General features: G+C 45.8%; 2 protein-coding genes and 2 non-coding genes across 4 annotated transcripts; 3 read left to right on the forward strand and 1 right to left on the reverse strand.

The window, feature by feature from the left end:
• Positions 1-1,809: 1,809 nt before the first annotated feature.
• Positions 1,810-5,537, forward strand: LOC100823022 (uncharacterized protein C6C3.02c). Its single transcript, XM_003561144.4, has 5 exons — positions 1,810-1,966; positions 3,963-4,022; positions 4,269-4,349; positions 4,433-4,605; positions 5,181-5,537. The coding sequence occupies exons 1-5, from the start codon at positions 1,948-1,950 to the stop codon at positions 5,274-5,276; spliced, it is 429 nt and encodes a 142-aa protein (XP_003561192.1). The 5' UTR covers positions 1,810-1,947; the 3' UTR covers positions 5,277-5,537.
• Positions 2,526-2,667, forward strand: LOC112270328. The gene has a single exon (XR_002962720.1). It is a non-coding gene; the product is annotated as a small nucleolar RNA snoR138 (small nucleolar RNA).
• LOC112270301 lies at positions 3,078-3,191 on the forward strand. Its single transcript, XR_002962696.1, has one exon. It is a non-coding gene; the product is annotated as a small nucleolar RNA U19 (small nucleolar RNA).
• Positions 5,538-13,564: 8,027 nt separating the features above from the next.
• Positions 13,565-17,137, reverse strand: LOC100824869 (gamma-glutamyl peptidase 3). The gene is made up of 4 exons (XM_003561150.4): positions 16,620-17,137; positions 14,267-14,422; positions 14,012-14,179; positions 13,565-13,880 (listed from the first exon to the last, which is right to left on the reverse strand). The coding sequence occupies exons 1-4, from the start codon at positions 17,007-17,009 to the stop codon at positions 13,746-13,748; spliced, it is 849 nt and encodes a 282-aa protein (XP_003561198.1). The 5' UTR covers positions 17,010-17,137; the 3' UTR covers positions 13,565-13,745.
• Positions 17,138-18,787: the final 1,650 nt, after the last annotated feature.

Below are 18,787 nucleotides of genomic sequence, written 5' to 3' on the forward strand. Positions count from 1 at the left end.
TTCTAGAGTTTGTATCCTGAAACAAATCAAGAGCAACTTTCAGACTGAAACTTACAAGCCAGGATATGACAGTAAACATGAACAGGTCACATACATTTTACAGTGAAGGTCAGAGAAGTAACTGCAACATCTTGTTCATCTTCACTCTGACCATTGAAATAAATTATCAAGAAAGTCACAGCCATGCTGCGTGAACTGACATCGGAGTAAAACTATATTATTTCCCAATCAAGCATACTCAAAGGGCTTATGTCTAAGATATCACTTTTAAGACCTTTAATTTTTGTCGACTACTGGAGGACAAGGTCTGCTGCATCATACAGTAGATTGTGAATTCGTTCTTCTTTTCCTTCACAAAGTATCAATCACATTAACAAGCAAAACAATCTGCAGGTATGAAAGGGAACTCATTAAGGGTAGTAGTTGCGATTTCTGTAACTTAATATTGACCAATTGAATGCTTGCACGAATGTCCCGCAGAAAAAAAAGAATGCTTATATGAATCAATTATTTTTGTTCTATCAAGAGCCATTAGTAATGAGAGGAAGCAAGCCCTTGGCTGTCAAGGTGGGGCTTGTGGATTGCCTCGGTGTGTTTGTGGGCTTGTAGAGGTGCCAGGGATCATTGGACACTCCCTCAGCGATGGTCGCGAGAGCAACGGCTGCTGCACCCTTGTCGAAGTTTGATGGCGACTTCATCTGAGGCGGATGGGTGCACCGGCGGCCGAACCATCTTAGGTGGTTGAGGTCCCGGCGGGCAGATGCGCGGCCCAGAGGAAGCGGCGTCTGGGCACCGCGAGACGGCGACGAGGCGGGAGTATATGCAGCGGCTGTTGCTGTGGCGGTGGCGGGAGCCGGCGGATGCTTTTGGACGCGACCTGGAGGATGCGGATGGGAGAGGTTTTTTAGGGTTCCGCCATTTGCAAGGCTGGGATGCGGATCAGGGAGAGAGCGCCATGGGTGGGAGCGGGAGAGCTCACTTGCAGGATGTGTCGTCGCGGCCGTCGACGTGCAGAGCGCCAGGCCATGGGGGACGGGCGGTGGAAGCTCCGGTCGGCGGCAGTGCAAGGAAAGCCCAGTTTACCTGGGGGCGGAGAAGACAGAGAGAACGTTTCGGTCCTTTCGGATGACGAGCGGTGTTTCGCGACTTGGTGGTGGCAATGGACGTAATTTAGAGCGATCGCGTGGAGGGGAGGGACGTTGGTCGGACGAACCAACCTACCAACGTACCAAACTGCAAATTAAGTAGTAATAAAGATACAGTATATTGGATTGGGCCTTAGGCAAGATTTAATACGCTTATGTAACTGGCCTAGCAACCTAAGTGCGGATATACGGGCATACGGGTTCGGGTAGTACAATACCATATCCGTACATGCCATACCTGTCTGGTACATAATTTTTTCATTTACGTACCCCGGGTATTTTTTCCTACCATAACCGTATCTTAAACGGGTACATACCCGTCGGGTATGCGGGTATGAGTATCTGGCGAGGACGCCCAGCGTCTCCCAAAAAAGAAGCCCTGCGGTGCAAATCTGGTGCGGCCCAACTACCGCAAACCCGTGAATGAACCAGTGGGATCTAGAGGGTTCGAAGCATATACTGTCCTCGTCCCCTAAAAAAAACAAATACTGTCCTCGTGGATAAACCTCGAAAAAAAGGGACACTCACCTTGCGGCTCCCCCGCGTCTGATGGCCCCACTTGTGGTTCCAAATAGGTCACCACGATACGTGGCCCACATGTCAGTTTGCGTGTCTTGCAAGAAGGTGGGAGAAAAAAAAACTGCAGTTGGGGCCCTTCAAGCGGTCCGCGTCTATAAAACTTAACCCTAGGCGTGTCTTCCCTTCTCATTGTTCTGATCCATTGTTACGCTGTTCATCCATCTCCCCTCCCCGCGCCGCCTCCAACCTAGGGTTTCCTCCGTTGTCCTCTACAGCCGTCGCCATGCCTCGCCGCAGCTCAGGTATACATTCCAACCGACCATGTTTCCTTTTCAGGAGCTCTACGCGGCTTCTATTGGATCTGGCGTTGGCGTGTAGGTTTGGTCCTTAGGTCGGACCGATTAACTATGTGCATCTGACTTTTGATAGAATGATTTGTGTATTCTATGAAAGAAGTTTTGATAGAATGAATTGCGGTGGTTCGACGCATCTAGAATGATTTGTGTATTCTATGAAAGAAGTTTTGATAGAATGACTTGAGGTGGTTCAACTCATCTAGGTACACAAATTGTGGATCTGAAGGAGATTTTCGTAGGTTACCCTTGCTTTCCTAGATCCGTGAAAACGAACCGTTTCTATAATCGCCGAAGACCTGTGCTTCTCGAATAACCGGCTGCAGTTATTTTACCCATTCTCAGGCGGTTCAGACAGGGGCATATAACAAATTGGAACCCTGTTTTAGGAGAAGGGTCTGATTTCAATCGATCCTTTCCTTGATGTGTTTCATATAGTCTCTCCTTTATATTTGGCCTCTGGTGTATTGTAGAAACGAATCACACATTTCTAATCGGTAGTAAAATGATTGCTTCTCGAATAACCGATTGCAGATTCCAGTTCCCATTCGGTTCAGACAGGGGCATATAACAAATTTGAATCCTTCCATTTTTTATGATAAGGATGCTCTGATTTATATCCATCCTTGCTCAGATGGATTCATATAGACCCACATAGTTAGAAGTTATCATCTGCTCTTGTGTGCTTCAGTTAGTAATCTAGTGAATCTTGTCTGATGTCATGATGTATTATATTCACTTCTGCCTCTTTGAGTAGCCATTATGGTTTTTTATACCGTTTTGGCTTAGTTAGGAGGCGCATACTAAATGAGCATTCCATGCTCATCCAGGCCTTTTGAGGGAGCAGCCATCTGTGTTAACTAGATGTGCTCCGCAAGCAGCCCGAGATATTCATAGTTTTTATCTCCAATTTAGATCGTGTCTGATTGATGATGCCATTGCTGTGTATCATGTTTGCACTGCTAAGACAAAGGATATGACCTATGTTTGTCTTTATAGCTTCACAAAGCTTATGGTATTGCCTTTTTGAGTAGCCATTATGGTTTCTTCTTTTATGCTGTCTTGGCTTAGTTAGGAGGCGCACACTTAATGAGCATTGCATGCTCATCCAGGCCTTTTGGGGGGCAGTCATCTGTATTAACTAGATGTGCTCCCCAAGCAGCCTGAGATATTTCATAGTTTTTTTCCTCCAAGTTAGGTTGTATCAGTTTGATGTTATCATTGTTGTGTGTCATCTTAGAACTGCGAAGGCACATTATCTGACCTATCATCATTGCTTCACAACGCTTATGGTATTTGCCTTTTTGAGTAGCCATTATGGTCATACATACTATCTTGGTTTAGTTAAGGGGCATATAGAGATGTTTTCAATGAATCCACTTGAACTGTATTGCGGGGACCTCACATATCTCTAATAGGAGTGAGCCCAAACAGTCTTTGACATTTTCGTCATTCTAATTGCTTTGGAAGTTTAAGGTTATTAGTTTTATGTGATCAGTTGATATTTTTTCTTCCTGAAGTGCAGTGACCAAATTGGCTTCAGCCTGTTTAATTGTGTCTGATTTAATTTGGCCGTTAATTAGATCAACTACTTCCTCTTTCTTTTTATAAGATGTCTTGGCAAGCCAAGCTAACTTGCCAAAACGTCCTACGAAAGGGAATGTTATGGCTTGCATACAAATGTTGTAATGCTAGGCTTCATTCAATGATTTTATGTTCTATTGATGTCATTATCTTTGATCCGTAGTGTAACTGAATGTACAATTTTTTCTACTAGTAAATTCTGCTGATTTGTCTATACCAATGCAGTGTCCGTAGTATAACTGAATGTGCAATTTTTCTAATAAATTCTGCTGTTTTATGTATAGTGATGCAGTGTTCATATCCGGCAATACATTTTTGGTTGGTATTTAATATTCTTGATGTACTCACTTTGCATTAACAGGAAGGTCTGCACCCCGCCCTGCTCCACGTGCTGCTCCAGTGAGAAACCCACCCCAGCCAGGTATATCCTACTTCATCGTCTCACTGCTTGATTAAATTATTAATGTTCTTTTGCATATTTGGTCAGCTATTAAGTGCAGTATTTCTTTTGTGCTGAAAAAAAATGATGCACCTTTTATTGCTTAGAATCGTCACATATCGTTGATCTCGTCTTTAATTGCTTGTTACCATGGCTTGTTATAAATTGATCATATTGACTGCTGTGTGTGATTGCATGGCTGACATCCTCCATGTGTTTCCTTCGCAGTCCGACAAGCTCCTCCTCCTGCTCCTACCCAGAGTGGTGGTGGTGGCATCCTCAGCGGAATTGGGTCTACTATTGCTCAGGGTGAGTTCTTTTGCACTTCTAAGAGCAACTAAAGTTATTGTACACAGCGCAGATACTAATGTTTCCTTGTGCACGTATTTTAGGCATGGCTTTTGGTACTGGTAGTGCCGTGGCACACAGGGCTGTTGATGCTGTAATGGGTCCCCGTACCATTCAGCATGAGAATGTGGTCTCTGAGGCTGTTGCAACCCCTGCTCCCATGGGTAACACTGCTGGGTCTGGTTCATGTGACAACCCTTCAAAGGCCTTCCAAGATGTATGTCCATCCCATATGTTGCTTTGTTCTCTTTGCAATTATGCCTTCTATTTTTGCTGTTGAATATCCTATCCAATTTTATTTTTGTAGTCTCTTTTGTCAACCCTAGATTTTGAAGTACATAATAATCTCAAAGTTCATGCAATGGCACCCTAAACCAAGTTGTCTTGTATTAGAATATGGAACCTAGAACATCTTGTGTTTAGACTTTTAAGAAGTTTTGACTGAGGACAAAACTAGGACATCTTATGTTTAGAAACGGAGTACTCCCTCCATCCATAAAAAGTGTACTCATTTTGTACTACTACATCCGTCCAACAAAGGATGTCTCAACTTTGAGTAAATTTGAATGCATCTATACACTAAGTCATGTATAGGGGGGAGTAAATTTTGAAATTTGAATGCATCTATACATCCAGATTTTGACAAACTCGAGACATCTTTTTTTGTTGGACGGAGGAAGTACAAATTTTGTACCAAGTGGGCGACACTTTTCATGTATAGGGGAAAGTACTAGTTTGTATATTATTCTGAGTACAGTTGGTTTGATGTACATTGTTCTGTTGACATTGCAGTGCATAAACCACTACGGGAGCGACATCAGCAAGTGCCAGTTCTACTTGGACATGCTGAATGAGTGCCGTCGTGGAGGAGCCGGTTCAACTCTTTAAGCTGTTTCTATGCTGGATTGGGGTCGTTCGGAACTTGTTTCTTCACTCGTGCTCGTGATATCTCATAAATAATTGATTGGCAAAATGATGAACTTGTGTCACAACTTATGTCTATTTGTTCGTGGCATACTATGCTGTCTTGAGAGTATTTCCTTTTATTAATGTTGGAACTACCTTCATGGCACTCGGATTATATATGTTGATTGAACCTGCTGTCTTCGAGCTGAGAAATTGAATATAGTTCTAATTTTTTTCTGTGAACCGTGAGCTTTTATCGAACCAGTTCATGTTGTGACAATTTGAATTTCGGATCGAACGCTGGAGACTAATTGAGCTGTTTAAGTAGCGGGCCGCGTACTTTCGGCCCGTCTTAGCGCGCGCACCGTTACTTCAATCGGGAACGTCTAGTAGCTGTAAATTTGTGGCAGTTTTCGGCTACGGCTGGCAGTGCGCAAATCCTGTGCCCACCTTACAGTGGACAGACTTTTCCATCGGTGGCCCCGCGTCGTAGTGTGAAGGCGTGGAGGCTTGGCGATGAGCAGTTTGGAAACGGTAGCCCTGAAGTCGCCCGTAGTTTTGCGCCTTTGCGAGCATGGTGCATCTTCTTTGCGGGCCTATGTTAGGTCTCACCCTTTGGTTTGCCTTATATTTTACTCCGGTTCTTAATATGAATGAGGTATTCATAGTATAGGTATTTTATATTTTAAGAGCCCTCGACATTCTTTTCCCGAAGACACAGCGTTTATCCATATTTGTATGTATGTAGACATACATTTTCTTTGAGGGTATGTTTGTGCAGGAGAAGCTGAACTATTTATCTCCTCTCTCAAATCCGCACACATTTTCTCAAAAAGGTAAAAGTGAAATTCTCACACACATGCACGGCGTGCTCACACACTCGATGTTTTCTTTGAAATAATGGGCAGCTTTATTTAAGCACTGCTAATTATCTCGCTGGCAAATAGTTATTTCTAAGTCGACTGAAAAATAAAAAATCTCTTCATTTTTTAGAAATGGAGGGCGATCTGATCATGTTAGTTATTACACATTTATATAGCGCATGTATCCTACAAAAAGAATTTGGGTGAACATAAAAATGTGTAATAACGTGTAATAACTGTATCTGCAAAAAGGATAACGGTAGTTATTGTTGGTCATATTGACCTTGTTGCACTTTTATTCAAACTTTGCTTTGCTGTCCTGTCACGTTTGGTTCGTGATAAAATTTGTTAGCCGCACGGTGTATCTGTTGCACGTGCATTAGTTTGTTTTATTCAGCTTGCTTTGTAGCTAATAAGGCGCCTGACGTGTGCTGGTTCACACGGTGGTAGTAGTTTCCTGTTTTTCAGTAGAAGTAGTTAGCAGCTCACCTTGATCCGGTTTGTGGGATGGCACGAACGTTTAGTGGATCGGGGAAAACGCAAGAATAGGTCACGATGCATGTATCGTGTACCAGAGAATAAAAAGGAGAAAGGAGAAAAGACACAAAGTTTTTACACGTCGCAAAATACTGTCTCTCGTCTCTGTGTGTATGTGCTGCGAAGCTACTGCAGTTGCAGGGGAGGTGAGAGTGACGAATTTCTTCAAAGTTTCCACTGAGATCGCGTTGTGTTCTTTGGCCTGATTTCTATCATTTGGTATCAGAGCCACGGCGGCGAATCAGCGGCGGAGAATTTGGCGGCGGTGCTCGGAGAGATGTCGACTTCTCTGAGAAGAGGCGGTGATCTGACAACTCCGGTGGCGGGGAGGTACACGCCACCGGCGAGGCGACCTGGTGACGGTGATGGGTCAAGCGGCAGTGGGAGGCGGGGCAGTAACGTTCCCGTCCAGTACCCACAGCTAACAATCGAACTATCAGCCGTGGTTCGGGAAGATGAAGATCCTGCTGCGCCACCTCGGTGTCTGGCATGCGATTGATGGCACAGGAGCCGTCGACAAGGAGGCGGATCATGGGGCGATGACGGTGCTGTCACAGTCTGTCCCCGACGACGTCATGATGTCGATCATGGCGTGTGAGACCGCGCGTGAGGCGTGGGAATCGATCCGCACGGCGCGGATCGGAGAAGATCGAGTCGTGCAGGCTCGTATCCAGTCGCCGATGAGGAAGTTCGACCAGCTCCTGATGCAAGATGGGGAGAAAGTGACGGCGTTTGCTCGCCGACTGAATGCACTGGTCGGAGAGATTCGGGCTCTGGGAGAGAAGCTGCCGGAATCCAGGGTGGTGCAGCGGCTCTTCGCCGCAGTGCTGCGCCGCTTCTCCTCCATCATCAACACGATCCAATAGTGGGGCGATGTGAAAAATATGTCCACTGCGGAGGCGGTCGGGCGCCTGCGGGCATTCGAGGAGGGAGAAGAGAATTTCCAGGACGCGCGCGCCGGCACCGGCGCCGGGACCGGCAACGACGACCAACTTATCCTCGTCACGCGCGCCCTGGAGCAGCTCATGCAGAAGGGGAAATCCAGCGCGGGCGGTGCATCAGCGGGCGCTGGTGGCAAGAAAGGAGCAGGCGGCAAGAAGGAACGCAGCGAGTCGTCGAACAGCGGTGGTAACAAAAAGAAATTCCACAAGTTTGATAAGAGTAAGATTAAGTGTTTTAATTGTGAAGCTATGGGACACTTTGCCTCTGAATGCCATGAGCCAAAGAGAGAAAAGGCTCATCTGGTAGTAGCTGAGGATGATGATGAACCGGATTTGCTTGTTGCTGAAATCTGTGATTTAGTACATTCTGTTGAGACACAGTCAGAGAAGGTATTTCTGAATGAGGAGAAGGTAATTCCCAAGTTGTCAGGTACACAGAATGAGGCCTGGTATATGGATACCGGGGCAAGCAATCACATGACAGGTTCTGTAAGTAAATTCGCTGAGTTGGACAGGAAGATTGAAGGCACTGTCAAACTCGGTGATGGTTCAGCCGTGGAGATCCACGGGCGTTGCACAATTCTGATGCAATGTTAGAATGGAGAGCATCGTGTGCTTACGGATGTTTATTACATTCTGAGGCTGCAAAGTAACATCATAAGTGTTGGTCAGTTAGACGAGCTTGATTGCAGAACTGTTATACATCGCGGAGTGGTGACAGTGGAAGATCCACCCGAACAAAATTCTGGCAAAAGTGAATAGGGCGAAGAACAGGTTGTATATTCTCCCAATTCAAGAAGCTAAACCAGTGTGTCTGAAAGTAAGCGAAGAGGAAGATGCTTGGAAGTGGCATTCCAAGTATGGCCATATAAATTTTGGGGCACTGAGGAAGATGGTCAGAGAAGGGATGGTGAAAGGCTTGCCTCTGTTGGAGCAGGTCGAGCAGGTGTGTGTGATGGTTGTATGCTGGGAAAACAGCGCCATAATCCTTTTCCAGTGCAGTCTCTCTTCCGAGCTGTTGAGCCCCTGCAAAAGATATTTTTTGCTGCTGGTAGATGACATGACAAGATTTATGTGGATCAGTCTTCTACGCACCAAAGATGAAGCCTTGGGTGCAATCAAGAAGTTTCAGGCTGCAGTTGAGCTAGAATCTGGACAGAAGCTGAAGGTGTTGAGAACTGATAGAGGAGGTGAATTTAATTCAAATCAGTTTGTCCAATATTGTGATACTCTCGGGATTAATCACCACTTAACTGCTCCGTATTCGCCACAGCAAAAGGGAGTAGTTGAGAGGCGAAATCGAACGGTTGTGGGGATGGCTCGCAGCTTACTGAAATCAATGTTAGTACCGGCTCGTTTCTGGGGAGAGGCCATTTCGACAGCTATATATCTGTTAAATCGTGCCACAACCAAAAGTATGAAGGGAACGACTCCATACGAGGCCTGGTACAAGAGAAAACCGAGAGTGGATCATCTGAGAACCTTCGGGTGTGTGGCACATGTGAAAAGAGTAGTGCCACATTCAGCTAAACTTGTAGACCGAAGTGACCAAATGGTGTTCATTGGATATGAAGTGCCATTCAAAGCTTACCGTTTCTTCAATCCAGCGACAAGAAAATTAGTAATGTCGCGAGATGTTGTGTTTGATGAGGGGAGAAGATGGCAATGGAGTTAGGTAGCAGCAAAAGAAGGGACTGATATCTGTCCGTATTTCACAGTTGACAGTTTCACTCGTACTGTAGCAGATCATGATATTGTCGGACAGAATTCAGAACCAGCGACACCTGAATCTCCAGAGAAAAATGCAGGGAATTCTGCAGCCGCAGTGAAACAGAGATATATTTCTGCAGCGGCAAGCCCTATTCCATTGAGTGATCAGGTCACGGTCACATCATCAAGAGAAGCAACACCAAGTTCAGTTAGTGCAACACCAGTAACTCCTGAAAGTGGTCCTGTCGGGCCACAAGGCAAGCGGCCACTTACTGAAATTTTTGAAGAAACTGAAGAACCTGAACATTACTTGCTAGGACTAGAAGAGCCGAGCTCATTTGCAACAACAGAGAAAGAGAAATGCTGGCAGCTAGCAATGTCTCAAGAAATGAAGTCCATTGAGAGCAATGAGACGTGGAAACTTACAGATCTCCCAAGAGGACAGAAAGCAATTGGCCTCAAATGGGTCTACAAGCTCAAGAAGGATGCAACAGGAAAAGTTGTTAAACATAAAGCTAGGCTTGTGGCAAAGGGATATGTGCAGCGACAGGGGATTGATTATGATGAGGTCTTTGCCCCAGTTGCTCGAATTGAATCTGTTCGTTTGCTCATTGCATTGGCTGCACAGGGTGGGAAATTCACCATATGGATGTGAAGTCTGCATTCCTAAATGGTGAAATCGAAGAAGAAGTTTATGTCTCACAACCTCCTGGTTTTGAAGTGAAGGGAGGGGAGCACAAAGTACTGAAATTGCACAAAGCCCTCTATGGGCTGAAGCAAGCTCCTCGGGCTTGGAATGCCAAGTTGGACAGAACACTTGTGGCACTGAATTTTCAGAAGTGTCCTACTGAACATGCTATGTATAAGAGGAGAGGAAATGGTTCAAATCTCCTTGTTGGTGTCTATGTGGATGATCTCATTATCACATGAGAATGCAAGAGTGATATCAATGAGTTCAAGGCACAAATGAAGAAGATGTTCAGTATGAGTGACCTTGGCAAACTGAGTTACTATTTGGGCATCGAAGTGCAGCAATCGACAGAGGGAATTACAGTATGTCAATCAGCTTATGCTAAGAAAATTCTTGAGATATGTGGCATGGACAACTTCAATCCCACTCTGACTCCAATGGAACCTCGACAGAAGCTGAGTAAAGAAAGCAAGACTCCTCCTGTTGATCCCACTTATTATCTCAGCATAGTAGGAAGTTTGAGGTACCTTATTCATACAAGACCAGATATCTGCTATGCGGTGGGAATAGTTAGTAGGTTCATGGAGAGCCCAACTAGTAAACATTTGGCTGCTGTTAAACATATACTGAGATATGTACAAGGCACAATTAATTTCGGCTGCAGCTATAGAGGAAAAAGGGCTGCCAAATGTGTCTGACCGGCTACAGTGATAGTGATATGGCCGGTGATGTCGATGATCAAAAGAGTACGACTGGTGTGATCTTCTACCTTGGGGAGAGCCCGGTTAGTTGGGTCTCACAGAAACATCAGGTGGTGGCATTGTCTTCGTGCGAAGCTGAATATATAGCTGCCACCACGGCCGCATGCCAGGGAGTATGGCTGTCAAGATTGTTGGCCGATCTGTTGGGGCAAGAACCGATCACGGCCATGCTGAAGGTTGATAACCAGTCAGCGATTTCACTCAGCAAAAATCCAGTTCATCATGGCAGAAGTAAGCACATTGATACCCGTTACCATTTTGTGCGTGAATGTGTTGAATCTGGGAAGATAGCTGTCGAATTTGTGAAATCTGAAGACCAGCTAGCAGATATCCTGACCAAAGCTCTTGGGAGAGTGAAGTTCCAGGAGATGAGAAGGAGAATTGGGATGCAGACTGGCACTTGAGCAACAAGTTCAAGGGAGAGATTGTTGGTAATATTGACCTTGTTGCACTTTTATTCAAACTTTGCTTTGCTGTCCTGTCACGTTTGGTTCGTGATAAAATTTGTTAGCCGCACGGTGTATCTGTTGCACGTGCATTAGTTTGTTTTATTCAGCTTGCTTTGTAGCTAATAAGGCGCCTGACGTGTGCTGGTTCACACGGAGGCAGTAGTTTCCTGTTTTTCAGTAGAAGTAGTTAGCAGCTTGATCCGGTTTGTGGGATGGCACGAACGTTTAGTGGATCGGGGGAAGCGCAAGAATAGGTCATGATGCATGTATCGTGTACCAGAGAATAAAAAGGAGAAAGGAGAAAAGACGCAAAGTTTTTACGCGTCGCAAAATACTGTCTCTCGTCTCTGTGTGTATGTGCTGCGAAGCTACTGGAATTGCAGGGGAGGTGAGAGCGACGAATTTCTTCAGAGTTTCCACTGAGATCGCTTGTGTTTTTTTGCCTGATATCTATCAGTTGTTACACATTTATATAGCGCATGTATTCTTTTTGCAGGAGTATCTGCAAAAACAATCACGGTGAACATAAAAAGAATCTGGGTGTGTGTGTGTGAGAGAGAAAACTACCCTTGTGAAGTTGTGAGCTGGAAACTTGAAATTGCATCATTAACGCAAAGAACGACGTTAACAACCCACAACTGTAAATTGCATCATTAACGCAAAGAACGACGTTAACAACCCACAACTGTTAACTCCGCGTCGCGAGAAGATGACGTAGCGGTTGTCGGGTTTCATCTCCATGTCCTCAAAAGAATGTTTTACTACGAAATAGGAATAACTAATTGTAAGCCAATGTTAAGAAGCATCCAACCTAATCATTTAGATACATACAAGTTTAAAGGGATGAGAATCCTTTTAATTATTTCTAAATCGATCAAGAAATAGATACTCAAAAAGAAATTGGCGGTCAAGGCTAGTCTCCTCCTATATGCGGTTGTCGTTTGGGAATGGGTCACCTCGTTACAATTATATGGTCAATGTTTCTGTTTGTTTGATCAAAAGAGTGTAGTACATCGGTTTAATGTTCAGATGTTTTGCTTTTTATTGTTATTTTTTACTATCTTTCTTCTGATTAAAGCATCACTTACTTTTAGATAAATGCCACTAAACATATGACCCGTTTTTGTGTGCAAAGGAATTCCGAAAAGATTTCCAGTTAGATCGTATAAATCCTACAGTACATTTTTCCTTTCTTACTCGTTCGTTTTTTCTTCCTTTGCTCCATCCGTTCAAATAAATGGGCCACCAAAACAATTCTCTGTTCCTTTTTTTTCTTCTTCCCGTGATAAACAAGTTCCAAACGAGTGCTTTGGTCACGGCGTCACGGACAGGCTTGTACTGTGTCCAAGCCAATGACTGACGGGCATCTATCTTTAACATCATTAAATCCACGTCGAGGCGGGCTAGCGACAGCGAGTCGTCCCTGTTATCCGAGGTGTGGTCCTGTTGCAGCATGTCGTCCCAAATCAGCACCGACTACTCGCAAGCTAGAGGTCTAGAGGAGCAGCTCCATGGTTGGCGGGATGGCAATCTATCCACATCACCGGAGCAGTGGCGACACTGGTACGACAGTACAGTACAGCACAGCAGTACAACCCGTGGTTCATTGAATCTGGACACGCGCAACTTCTTCCAAAATACCATGGCTGGCAAGCAGTTCGCACATTTAACAGTTTTTTTGTTTTCTGAAGGAGACATTTAACAGTTTTGGTATCAGTACTGGCATCCTATTTCAGCGAGCCGCTCGTGGAAAAGACCGTGCATAATGAACGCTGGTAGGAGTAGTATTACTCTTCCGTTCTGAATTAATTGACGTGGATTTGTATAAAATATATATAAATCTGATATCGAGACATCCACCATCGACTCTATGAAACAGTTCAACTCTTCCGGCACTACTACTTCCGTCCCATTATGAGGCACGCACGCATTCTAAGATTTCAAATTTAACTGATAAAATATAAATTGTATTTCATAAAAAATATATCATTAGATTCGTAGTCAAATAAACTTTCTAATGCTATATTTTTAACGATATATAATTTATATTTTGATAGTTAAATTGACGATCTTAGGACGCGTGCGTGACTCATGTATTGGGACGGAGGGAGTAGATTCTGGCATGGATATCCGTAGGCCTGACTTCCGATTCGACACGGCTGACGTCTTGATCCGTCGGATTGTCCAATCTAACCAACCTATTCAAGGCGCCTCAGGTTGGTGTGTGCCAGTCGGTTTGTCTCAAAGTACTACGAGCATTCAAGTTCAGCAGCAGCGAGAAAGAAATCAACAGGAAGGAAGTTACCACCAACAGAAACTTCAGATCGCCAAAGCACCCAATTTTTTTTTATTAATGCTTCGAATAAATAGGTTTCTGTACAAGATGGTCAACGCTCGAAGCAGAAAAATAAGGATTAACCTAGCGCTCACAACTCCCTCTCTCTCAATGCTACTACTCTTCTCCTCCTCTTTCCTCAGTTGCTCACTCACTGTAAACTCCTATAGCAACTTATGTTGCTTCTGCTGCTGCGACTGGAGCCTCGCCTTGAGGAAGCCCCTGCACACCTTCTTCCACAGCTCCTTGTCCGGCTGCCGCACGTCGAAGCTCGCCTTCGCCACGTCCACCTGACAGTCCTGCCCAACGCAAAAAGCCACAACAGTTTCAGACAATGTACAGTAAATCGATGCTTTAAAATCTACATTTGCAGGTTCAGTGAAGTGAGTTCTGCGAAAAGAATGATGGAGCAGTGAGCTTGTTCAATTACCAGGATGAGGTCCCGCTGGAGGAGGCGGTCAGCGATGCTCATGAGGATGTCCTTGCTGTACTCAGGGTGGCCCTGGACGCCCATGGCGTGGTCACCGAGCCGGAACATCTCGACGCTGGTCTTGTCAGAACGGGCCAGCACCTCAGCGCCAGGAGGCAGCTCCCACACCTGTGTTTAACATCAACAAAATTACACTCTGAAGTCTGAACTCTGAATCTGACCAAGTTCAAGTGACATGTATTGGCAGCTGCATACCTCGTCCTGGTGGAACTCGATGATGGGCATGTGGACGGGCAGCTTGAGGGGAGCGAAGAGCCTGGCCGCAGCAGCGGTGGGGTGCATGCAGCTCACGCCGATGTCCCAGCCCTTGCAGGATCTCCCAGTCTTGCCGCCCAGTGCACGGCACAGGACCTGCAGTCAGTAGCAAAACCTCTGTTAGCCAGTTGATTGCATTGACAATTAAGTTTCATTTGCAAGAACGGGAGATTATTTTTCAAAAGTTGAGGTTACATATTAAAAATTGTCTGATAAAGAACCACATATTAGCTCTCTAGCATTGCACTCAAAGGTGGACCAGGTCAACAATTAGCCCGGTCTGAAATGCTATAACGCCTAATTTATCAACGCGTAACCAAGCATCTTTAAGCGTTCAGTTCAGGCAACAAAACAATTTGCTAGCCGTCGTTGGTCGTCGTTTCATTCGGTTCCAACTGGAAGCCATGTGGTGAAGGGACACCGACGTGATCCCATTTCAGACAACAACCGAGAGATCGATCTGACTCCAAAGTACCGTCGTTTTCTTCACACACAAGCTATATTCAGCTAGCCACCACGAATCATGGGGGTGGGTACCCTACGTAATTTCGCACTTCATTTAAATATTGCTCTTGATTTCAGGGGAAAAAAAAGAATTCCAAGTCTCGCAGTCGTTGCTGTCGTGAGCATGCAGGCTTCTACGGCTGGGCTTGTACGGCTCCCCAGTGAGGTTTGACTTTCGAAACGTACATATTCTACAACACGCTTGCATCTCAAGTCTACGGTGAGGGCTAGTAGGATTATACTAATGATGATGGTTAATTAATTAAACAACAGGGATGGATCGATTACAGGTATACATAACATCTCGTGCATAAATATCCAAGCACGTACACGGACTGGCCAAACTCGAGCTCTTCTACCGCCAAAAGATCAATTTATATCGCCTCTTCGATCAAGTCAGGGACAGCCAGATGATCAAGATCCGGCGGCCTCGTCAGCGCTACTTGGTTACCGGTTTCGAAACTAACTACCTCGTCACAGACAACCTACAGACTACAACTAAAAGAATGAAGACAACGCAGAGAGACACCCTTTCGGCGCTCGCCTGACGAAGGTGGCATCACCCAAAAAGCGATAGTGTTTCCGTTCAGTTACTACTCCAGATTAGAAGCATCACGCCCTCGGCGTGGTTGTGTCCTCCACACCACATTCAAATTTTCAAACAAGCAACCTACGCGCGTGGTTGTGTCCTCCACACCACATTCAAATTTTCAAACAAGCAACCTACGCACTACAGCTTACTAGTAATTGACCTTGGCATGCAACTGGCGCGTTACCCGCTGACATGATTAAGCAGCCAGCGTTAGGCAATGGGAGAGAAGGGAAGGGGACACGGCACCGGCAGCCACGTCAAATCACGTGATTAGGCGCTGGCACAGGGCCAGCTTGTCGGCTCCTAATGCAGCCACGTCACGTGATAACACATCACTAAACCGGAGAGCACGTCAGAAAACTGGGAATATTGTATGGTTATTACGGAGTGGCGGGACCCGCGCGTGTGCAAGCATACAGGAGCTCCCGCGGAATTTCTGGCTCTCAAACGGTGGGCCTGGGTAGTGCAACTACAACCCCTATGGGCTTATTATTCAAAAGTTTCTTAATTAGTGGAAAATAGACACAACCTATCCCTCAAAAAAAGAAAGAAAACGTAATTAGGCACTTAAAAAATCACTTTTTTTTTGTTTCTACTAGAGGCAGCTCCTAGCGTGCAGAGGGCAACATTATTTTTATACAAATCAATGTCATCAGTTACTTCAGACGGAAGGAGTAGTAAAATGAGATGCTCCGATTAATTAATTTTAATTAATAAACAAATTAATTTCTTGCAATGCAGCCGTGTTTCATTCAAATTTAAATTTAGGTTTCTAGCAAAGCATCAGGCTTAACAGGAAAATAACAGAGCAACTGTTCAAACCATCGAGGGGGGTGGGGGTGGGGGGGGGGGGTATTTCATAGTTAACCAACCGTAAAAACGAGTTTTTTTACCAAGCAGCATGCATGGTAAAGAAAAAGCAGAGCAGAGGCCGGAGAGAAGGGGAAGACGCTAGAAGAACGCCACTCCTCTCTCTCTCTCTTTAGCTGGCGCGGCATGTCGATTTGCTCCACCAACATCGGAACCCACCACGCCAACCCACGAACGCACGCAGCTTTCAATCTCACACGGAAAGAACAAGGCCCCCTCTCCCCCAGCTCAACGACCCGTTCCAATTTACCATCCTACCCCCGGGCAACAACAGAGGAAGCCAACCAAGAACAGAACGAATTGGAGGCCAAACGAAGAAGAACGCACCTGGTGGCCAAAGCAGACGCCGAGGACGCGCTTCCCCGCGGCGTGCTGGCGGCGGATGAGGTCGACGAGCGCGAGGATCCACGGCTCGTCTGAGTGCGCGTCGCTGCAGCTGCCGGAGATGACGAACCCGTCGAACCCGGCCGCCTCGGCCTCCCCGGGGAGCTCCCCGCGCACGGCCTTGTACACCTGCCAGCGCTCCCCTTCTTCCGCCAGCAGCGCCCGGAACACCTCGAAGTATCCCCCGTACGCCTTGCGCACGTACTCCGAGTCCTCCCCGCACTGCAGCACCGCGTACGACCCCGCCTTCGCCACCACCGCCGGCGCCGCCATCACCGGCGCGGCGCCGTCGGCGGCGGCGGGGGCGGCGTTCTCCAGCGGCCCCATTCCCATGGCGAGAGGGATCGGGCGGGAATGGGAGCGGAGCGCGGAGGAGAGGAGGAGCTAGGGATTGTGTTCTTGTTCCTGGCTAAATTCGTTTTTTTTGGTTGGGTGCCAATGGGGAGGAGACGAGGAATGGCTGCGTGGGGAGAGGGCCGTATTTAAAGGCCCCGGAATACGCTGCTCGACGACTCCCTTTTTCATACGCGAAAGGCAGGCTGCAGCGGGTAGTAATAAATCTGGATTTTCCAAAACTGGAAGCAAATAAATTGTTGGTTAATCCGATTGACCGGGCTAATCTGTTGCCGTTTCGGAGTACGTACATCGCGGGTGGCCCGGTCTCGGAGTAACGTGGACTCAATATCGGCCCGATCGATCGGATTCAATCCCTTTTCTTCCCTGGTCTTCGCCGTCTTGTCTGGGCTCATTCATCTTTACTTCCCGTTTTCCCTCCTTTAGTTTCGACCATTGATTGATGAAACGAGGCAATGAATCAATTTGCTTCCAATGTAATCCCCTGTTTAATTGTCTCGTCCTAAATGTAGCAGCATCTTAATTAAATCAATTGCTGTGATTTCGTTCAAAAACAAGCAGACGAGAATTTGATTCCATTTTCTTGATTAATTTCTGTGATTCGGTAACACAAAAGGTGTCGTTTATTCTTTTTGGATCGGTCACTTGTGGTACTCTATTTTAGCACAGACCAGACAAAACCCTGCAATCTGTACAGTGATAGCTTAGCCACATTGAGATTTGCCCTTTAGCAAGTTGTTCCTTGGAGCCATTTCCGACTTGCCTGCCACGAAACGAATTTGTTTACACTACAGTGTCATGTTCTCACTGTCCTTTGCTGACTCGGACGCTGCTCAAACCTTTGCGCCAGTAGAATCAACGGCTTATGCACGCTCCCGGAGGTGTCCGAAACGGCCAGCTGCCATCAGAAATTAAGCTTGCTTACTTATCTTCAAGGGAAAAATACCGTGTGAAAGGCTCAAAGGCAACCGGGTCTGCGTTTCTTCCGGTTTTTGAATGGACCAAGAAGGGACGTGGTTTTGACGAGGTAGAATGGGTCTAGGTTCAAGTTCGTCCAGATTCAATGAACCTTGCATTTGTGCTGATAGCCTGATACTTTGGATAACACGTCGATCGCTTAATGTGAGGCATCGAATTGATCCATGATCTCAATGGGGGATATACTGCCTTCACTGTCGAGTTCCACGATTTTTTTTGGCGCCAGTAGTGAAGTATGATTCGTCTCGATCGTGAAGTATGATTCGTCTCCATCGTGAGAACAACGTCTTGATCAATAGAGAAAGAATACCCACCTCCTTATGGCAAATAAAGTGGACGAGGTTTCATCGATTTCCTCGATTCAATCGACTGTATTTCAATGATTTTCTACAACAATCTTACACTGAGTATACTCTTTGCGAGCCGCTAGTGTTGAACTTTTGGGGTTTTTTCAAACGAACAAGGTCTTTCTCAAACAACTTCAGTTTACAGTGGAACTCTAACAAAAACAAGACAATACAACCAAGTTCTTGAGAAATTCTACACTTTCTTCCACCAAGGGTGTTAACCATTACATTTTTGCTACCTGAAAGTCGTCTGCTTTTAGTTAAAGATTAATGACGCATTTAGCCGTCAGATCACAATCTCGCGGTAGCACGTGAGAGAGGGTTAAGTGGGGATGACATCCAGATCTTCATTCAACAACCCTAGTGTTTTCACTGAGAGGGTTAAGTCTTTTACTTTATAATCACGTTTGAAACATAACCACACCATAACTA

The sequence above is a fragment of the Brachypodium distachyon genome, chromosome 1 (assembly GCF_000005505.3).
Source record: "Brachypodium distachyon strain Bd21 chromosome 1, Brachypodium_distachyon_v3.0, whole genome shotgun sequence".
NCBI lineage: Eukaryota > Viridiplantae > Streptophyta > Magnoliopsida > Poales > Poaceae > Brachypodium > Brachypodium distachyon.

Excerpts from the sequence above, each read along its gene's own strand:
- LOC100823022 (XM_003561144.4), top strand. Across the intron at positions 4,350-4,432 it reads TGGGTCTACTATTGCTCAGG|GCATGGCTTTTGGTACTGGT; the intron begins GTGAGTTCTTTT and ends CACGTATTTTAG. Across the intron at positions 4,606-5,180 it reads CTTCAAAGGCCTTCCAAGAT|TGCATAAACCACTACGGGAG; the intron begins GTATGTCCATCC and ends TTGACATTGCAG.
- LOC100824869 (XM_003561150.4), bottom strand. The coding sequence starts at position 17,009 with ATGGGAATGGGGCCGCTGGAGAACGCCGCCCCCGCCGCCGCCGACGGC. Across the intron at positions 14,180-14,266 it reads TCGAGTTCCACCAGGACGAG|GTGTGGGAGCTGCCTCCTGG; the intron begins GTATGCAGCTGC and ends TGTTAAACACAG. Across the intron at positions 13,881-14,011 it reads TCCAGCGGGACCTCATCCTG|GACTGTCAGGTGGACGTGGC; the intron begins GTAATTGAACAA and ends TGCGTTGGGCAG.